The following is a 7,737-nucleotide window of genomic DNA, read 5'->3' on the forward strand; positions in this document are numbered from 1 at the left end:
CATTATGTTGTGAATTCAAAATAGATTAAATACATTTTTTTCTCACCCATCTTCACACAATTCCCCATAATGATAAACTGAAAACATGTTTTTAGAAATGTTTGCAAATGTATATTAAAAAATAAATAAACATAACATAACAATACTTATTTACATAAGTATTCACACCCCTAAGTCAATACTTTGTAGAAGCACCTTTTGTGGTGATTACAGCTGTGAGCCTTTCTGGGTAAGTCTCTAAGAGCTTTCCACACCTGGATTGTACAATATTTGCCCATTATTCTTTTAGAAATTATTCAAGCTCTGTCAAGTTGATTGTTGATCATTGTTAGACACCCATTTTCAGGCTGATTTAAGTCAAAACTGTAACTCGGCCACTCAGGAATATTCAATGTCGTATTAGTAAGCAACTTCAGTGTAGATTTGTGTTTTAGATGATTTAATTGTATTTTATTTTTTATGTTATAAGTCAGATAAGAATAAATTCTTATTTACAATGACAGCCTAGCCTGGCTAAACCCGGACGACGCTGGGCCAATTGTGCACCGCCCTATGGGACTCCCAATCACGGCCGGTTGTGATACAGCTTGGAATCAAACCAGGGTCTGTAGTGATGCCTCTAGCACTGAGATGCAGTGCCTTAGACCGCTGTACCATTGAACTGCTGAAAGGGGAATTCGTCTCCCAGTGTGTGTTGGAAAGCTGACTGAACCAGGCCTTCCTCATCTTCCACATTTTGCCTGTGATTATAGCTGTATTTCCTTTATCTTTATCCTAAAGAATTCCCTAGTCCTTGCCAATGACAAGCATACCCATAACATGATGCAGCCACCACCATGCTTGAAAATATGAAGAGTGGTACAGTGATACTCAGTAATGTGTTGTGTTGGATTTGCACCAAAGATAAGGCTTTTTATTCAGGACAAAAAGTTCATTTTTTTGTAGGATTACTTAAGTGCCTTATTTCAAACAGGATGTATCCTCAGTCTTTCTCATATCACAGCCATTACATTCTATAACTGTTTAAAATCATCATTGGCCTCATGGTGAAATCCCTGAGCAGTTTCCTTCCTAGGAAGGACGCCTGTATCTTTGTAGTGACTGGGTGTATTGATACACCACCCAAAGCCTATTTAATAACTTCACCATGCTCAAAGGCATATTCATCATCTATTGTTTTTCTACCAATCTGTGGCCTTCTATGCGAGGCATTGAAAACCTCCCTGGTAAATGTGGTTAAATCTGTGCTTGAAAATTCAATTCTCTATTGAGGGACCTTACAAATAATTGTATTGTTTATTTAATTTAACCTTTATTTGACTGTTTGGGGTAAAGAGATGGGATAGTTATTCAAAAATCATATTATTATTTAACAAGAAATGAGTCCATGCAACTTATTATGCGATTTGTTAAGCACATTTTTTCTCCTGAACTTATTTAGGCCATAACAAAGTCCTTGCATACTTTTTGACTCAAGACATTTCAACTTTACTTGTTTAATTAATTTCAAAAATCGAAAAAATAACACTCTACTTTGACATTATGGGGTTTTGTGTATAGATCAGTGACACAAAATCTCAATATAATCAATTTTAAATTCAGGCTGTAACACAACAAAATGTGAAGATGTAAAGGGGTGTGAATACTTTCTGAAGGCACTGTACAGTGTGTGTGTGTGTGTGTGTGTGTGTGTGTGTGTGTGTGTGTGTGTGTGTGTGTGTGTGTGTGTGTGTGTGTGTGTGTGTGTGTGTGTGTGTGTGTGTTTCCCATTTGTCGGCACCATTACTGTGTGTATTCACACAGACACGGAGGACAGAGGCTTGTTAGAGTGTGTAAACAGCTTTCCTTCCAACTTCCAGAGAAATCAGGACAAATTACACAATCGTACACACACACTTGTACACACACACACACACTTGTACACACACACACATACACACCTGCACAACAGATATCAGAGACTTGGAACCAATGTGTGTGTGTGTGTGTGTGTGTGTGTGTGTGTGTGTGTGTGTGTGTGTGTGTGTGTGTGTGTGTGTGTGTGTGTGTGTGTGTGTGTGTGTGTGTGTGTGTGTGTGTGTGTGTGTGTGTGTGTGTGTGTGTGTGTGTGTGTGTGTGTGTAAAGCATCTGTTTACAGTATGTGTGTATGTGTCTGTGTGTAGCAGGTGTGTTTGTTGCACTTGTTAGTTGTTTTTGGCTGGACCAACTCTTCTGCACACATGTTGTCAATATGTGTTTATTTCCATTCCCCCCATATATTTCTCTCTCTCTTTCTCTTCTACCTCTCTCTTTACCCCCTCTCTCTTTCTCTCTCTCTTTCTCTTCTACCTCTCTCTTTACCCCCTCTCTCTTTCTCTCTCTCTCTTTCTCTTCTACCTCTCTTTACCCCCTCTCTCTTTCTCTCTCTCTTTCTCTTCTACCTCTCTCTTTACCCCCTCTCTTTCTCTTCTACCTCTCTTTACCCCCTCTCTCTTTCTCTCTCTCTTTCTCTTCTACCTCTCTTTACCCCCTGTCTCTTTCTCTCTCTCTTTCTCTTCTACCTCTCTTTACCCCCTCTCTCTTTCTCTCTCTCTTTCTCTTCTACCTCTCTCTTTACCCCCTCTCTCTTTCTCTCTCTCTTTCTCTTCTACCTCTCTTTACCCCCTCTCTCTTTCTCTTTCTCTTTCTCTTTCTCTTCTACCTCTCTCTTTACCCCCTCTCTCTTTCTCTCTCTCTTTCTCTTCTACCTCTCTTTACCCCCTCTCTCTTTCTCTCTCTCTTTCTCTTCTACCTCTCTCTTTACCCCCTCTCTCTTTCTCTCTCTAGGAGTCCTACTCTGGTGAAGAATATGATTTCAGGCCTGGGTTTCGGTTCTCTAAACGCCAGCTACCAGGTTAGTGTATATACACACACACACACACACACACATGCACACACACACACGCGTACACTAGTTCGCAGGTGAGGGTTGTCACAGTGACACGTGTGCGATAGCCAGTCACGATCAAGGGCACTAATATCAATTTCCTCCTATAATTAGTGCATTCCCTAACGACACACACCTGCCCTTAACACTCTCACACGTACAGACACACACCTCCCCACACCTCCCCACACGTATACACACACACACATTCTACTCCAGCCGACTTTGACTCAGATGATTTATAGCATCAAGTATTTGTCAATTAAGGTCACTGAATAAAATTAGTGCCTGTCCTAGAAAATCAATTTCAGTGCCACTCCTATCACACACACACACACACACACACACACACACACACACACACACACACACACACACACACACACACACACACACACACACACACACACACACACACACACACACACACACACTCTCTCTCTCTCTCTCTCTCTGGGAGAACCAACCAGCAGACCTCTCTCTACCCCCATACCACCACCCCGACTCAAACCAACCAGCACATCTCTCTCTACCCCCCTAACCCACCCGGACTCCACATACACACACATACCAACAAGCCTGCACATACTGTACCATTAAACCCTTGAGCAGTGAAGTGTAGAGTTCAGGAGCCCCCTAGTGGTTGTAAGGGGTTAACCTGAAAGTGTCACCCTGCCTTGTTCTATTCTTCAGCATTACTCAGTATCAGCAAGACCTCAACAGGACTCACCAGTCTAAGCATCTCTATTGCCTCATAAATCTATGAGTCCTTCATACTAACAAAGTGTATTTGTGGATCCATAAGTACTTGAAGTCTATTAGGATGTGTGTGAGTGTCTTTTAAATGATGTACCATTGTAAACAATGGTTATTGTAATGTAAACCTGTGTGTTTCTGTGTGTTAGGCGGCCCTTGCAGAGAGCAGTCTGACTCTGTTGAACAGCCAGGGCCTGGTTAACCCCTCCTCTGCCGCCAGCCTCAGCATGCTACACGGGATGGGTCACAATGATGTCAGCTCCACTGTGGAACAGGTCAACAGCAACGGTAGCTGCAGCCCTACACTCAGCCCACAGCAGTATGGGTAAGACACACACTCTCCTCACACACACTCACAAACTCTCTTTCTCTCCCTCTCTAATACGTCTCTCTCTCTCTCTCTCTCTCTCTCTCTCTCTCTCTCGCTGTCTTTCTCTCTCTCTCGCTGTCTCTCTCTCTCTCACACTGTCTCTCACCCTCTCTAACCCATCCCTCTGTCTCTCAGACACCAGGTCCATGTGAAGGAGGAGCCCACTGAGGTTGAGGAGGACAGACGCTCCGTGTCGCTCATGGCAACTATCACTCATGGCAACATGGCATTGCCTAGCGATCGGGATGACCGAGATTTGGAGGATGAGCTTCCAACCGACGAGCTGGAGTAGGATTGGAAGAGCTGAACCAGTGGGCGGGACTTTGAGGTTTAATCCCGCCCCCTCCATTGGAGGGAAGAGAAATTATGACACATAAAAAAGAAGATATAGAGAGTTTAAAAAAGTATGATTTCTTTTAAAGCAAGAAACCAACAATGAGAAACTTCAAACAGGGTTAGACCTCCGTTATGTATCGATGCAAAAATAACACTCTGGAGCATTGCTTTATCCCCACACGTTTTCACCCACCTCACCACCCCCCCTCCTCCCCCACCCTATGAGCAGCGTATTGCCAGAGAGATAGCTCTCAGTGGTGATATGGAGGTTCCCCCTTCTCCTCTGTCCTCCTCTCCCTGCTGATTGTGACAGATGTTCTGCCCGCCCTACAGTCCTTTAGTGCTGGTAGTTTGATGTTCACACCACTTAAATATACATACAGGTGTGTGTGAGGGAGAGTGTAGACACACACACACACCAGATCATGTATATATATTTTGGAACAGTCACCAGGATGTGTATACTTCTCCTACGATCCTGTCAGTCGCTTTTTATTTTCTTCTGTTAACTGAGAGAGAAGGAAAGACAGTTGTAATTTTCTCAAAGATTAACCCACATCTGCTCACACATCAGAAACCAAGCGTACAAGCCAGTCAGTGATCCATAGGTGAGACTGAGACTGGATGGCAGGACTCTGCCCTAAGCCCACTCTCTACCCATTCTCTGCCCAAGCCAGACAAGACTCTCTCTCCTCCTTAAGCCAAACACAGAAAGAAGAAATCCCCCATCCCCACAAAACAGATTTCAGGAAGAGGACCCTTTGTTGCATTACTCCTTCTTCATGCGTGATAGAGTGATGGGCCCAGGCCACCGAGAGAGAGAGAGAAAGAGAGGTAGGAGAGAGGGAGGGAGGGAGGGAGCATCCACACAGCGATACCTGAATAAAATGGTTGAGGATTATGGAATACGAAAAATGTTACCCAAAAAGTGGTATCGTTTTCACATCTTTTTTTATTTGATGGTTTCCTTGTTTCCTTTTTAGGGTCAATATTTCCATGGTGATATAATTCTGTTTCAAAGTGTATTTTGTCGTTTTTTGTTTTTATTGACTCTGCTGGTTCACACCATTCTATACTAGTATTGTCAGGAAAGAAAGTGTTGTTCCAAAAATACCCATACCCAACCCACCCTACGCTGAATACCTTTCTGTGTGTCTGGGTGTGCCCGTTTAGATGGCAGGAGATTGAGAATAGCACTTAGGATCTGGGGCCTCAGCTCCTGAGAACACTCACTCATTATCCCCACAATTTGTCATACATTTTTATTATTCCTTTTCAACTCATTCCTTTTTATTTTATCTTCTCGTAGTTAGTTGAGAAACATCAGCTGTGATACAAAGCAATGCTTTAAAAAATATATTATTACGGTCAGAGAATACCTCATCCCACCAAGGTTCCATCTGGAACTGTGTCCAAAATGTTAAAGAAATAAGGGGAATTCTTTCTGCGGGACACCAAAATGTGGCAACTCAGTTTCAGTTCAAAGTTCTATTGTTACCATAGTTACTGTATAGAAGCTATCTGCAATTCACTGTGTGAGTTGGACTAAAAGAATAGCACGTGCGATTACAGATCTTTTGTTTTCAGTGAGCATAAAAGCATTACCTTCTCTGCAGTGCCATACCAAATTTAAACATGTTATTTTCATGTATTTTCTGCTTTCTTCCCATTTTATTTTTGTTACAGGTAACCAAAGAAATGTGTAGAAAACCAAAAACCCTGTAGTTTATTTTTCCCCTTTTTGAGTTTTACCTCTAAAGAACTGGCCAAAAGACAACCAACACCTGAAATCTAAGTTATCATCGTATTATCGTAACTCCTGCGTTGAATTTGTTCATGACAGTACTGACCATTCCAAAAACCAAAGTATAAAATGCAAAATAGAATTTGGTGATGTTAAAAGCTTTTTACATACGTGTTAACTGGTGCGAATGACGACTCACGTTAGGTATGCTATGGTAGAAGGCCAAAAACAGTATTAACAAACAGCCTCTTGCAGTTCCTTCGATAAAGAAAGAAAGCGCTTAGGATTTAAATGTGTATCTCTCCATGCTCAGGCTACCTGTGTTTCAAACACAACCCTAAGAGAGGCTCTGCTGTGGGCAGGCCTAAGATGGGCTTTACAGTTAAAGATGGCAAATCATTATCTTACCCTCATAAGGCACTTGAACACAACATTTATATCCCTTTATGTGACACTAGAAGCCAGCAAAAAACTAACTGTGGGCTGTTGTCAGTTGTCCATTAACCGGGATACCGGGCCCAAAAAATACATTGTTATTGCACTGCAATAATGCATGTTTGGATTAATTTCCTCAACCAAAACAATGCTTTCATTGTGAAACTCAACACTATAAATTCAAACAACCCTTCGTGCTATGCAGCAGAATGTTATCTTCTTGACCCGGGTACCAGTTAGACTGAATAACGGACGGTTTAGCGGTGAACGGTTTAGCGGTGAACGGTTTAGCGGTGAACGGTTTAGCGGGGAACGGTTTAGCGGGGAACGGTTTAGCGGTGAACGGTTTAGCGGGGAACGGTTTAGCGGTGAACGGTTTAGCGGTGAACGGTTTAGCGGTGAACGGTTTAGCGGTGAACGGTTTAGCGGTGAACGGTTTAGCGGGGAACGGTTTAGCGGTGAACGGTTTAGCGGTGAACGGTTTAGCGGTGAACGGTTTAGCGGTGAACGGTTTAGCGGTGAACGGTTTAGCGGTGAACGGTTTAGCGGTGAACGGTTTAGCGGTGAACGGTTTAGCGGTGAACGGTTTAGCGGTGAACGGTTTAGCGGTGAACGGTTTAGAGGTGAACGGTTTAGAGGTGAACGGTTTAGCGGTGAACGGTTTAGCGGTGAACGGTTTAGCGGTGAACGGTTTAGCGGTGAACGGTTTAGCGGTGAACGGTTTAGAGGTGAACGGTTTAGCGGTGAACGGTTTAGAGGTGAACGGTTTAGCGGTGAACGGTTTAGCGGTGAACGGTTTAGAGGTGAACGGTTTAGAGGTGAACGGTTTAGCGGGGAACGGTTTAGCGGGGAACGGTTTAGCGGGGAACGGTTTAGCGGGGAACGGTTTAGCGGGAACGGTTTAGCGGGGAACGGTTTAGAGGTGAACGGTTTAGCGGGGAACGGTTTAGAGGTGAACGGTTTAGCGGGGAACGGTTTAGCGGGAACGGTTTAGCGGGAACGGTTTAGCGGGGAACGGTTTAGCGGGGAACGGTTTAGCGGGGAATGGTTTAGAGGTGAACGGTTTAGAGGTGAACGGTTTAGAGGTGAACGGTTTAGCGGGGAATGGTTTAGCGGGGAACGGTTTAGCGGGGAATGGTTTAGCCGTGAACTGTTTACTAACTGTACCTTCTGTGCTGCTCACCTACAGT

The 7,737-nt window shown here is 43.6% G+C and overlaps 1 protein-coding gene across 10 annotated transcripts in view; it reads left to right on the forward strand.

Annotated features, from left to right (window-relative positions):
- LOC118373815 (forkhead box protein P4-like) overlaps window positions 1–4,561 on the forward strand; it is a 181,568-nt gene extending 177,007 nt beyond the window's left edge. For all 10 annotated transcript variants that reach the window (XM_052526847.1, XM_052526844.1, XM_052526848.1 and 7 more), the window contains 3 exons: window positions 2,807–2,873; window positions 3,812–3,987; window positions 4,168–4,561. In XM_052526847.1, the coding sequence (XP_052382807.1) occupies window positions 2,807–2,873; window positions 3,812–3,987; window positions 4,168–4,324 (400 nt within the window). In that variant the 3' untranslated portion in view covers window positions 4,325–4,561. The remainder of the gene's footprint in view (window positions 1–2,806; window positions 2,874–3,811; window positions 3,988–4,167) is intronic.
- The last annotated feature ends 3,176 nt before the right edge of the window (window positions 4,562–7,737 follow it).

The sequence above is a fragment of the Oncorhynchus keta genome, chromosome 10 (assembly GCF_023373465.1).
Source record: "Oncorhynchus keta strain PuntledgeMale-10-30-2019 chromosome 10, Oket_V2, whole genome shotgun sequence".
NCBI lineage: Eukaryota > Metazoa > Chordata > Actinopteri > Salmoniformes > Salmonidae > Oncorhynchus > Oncorhynchus keta.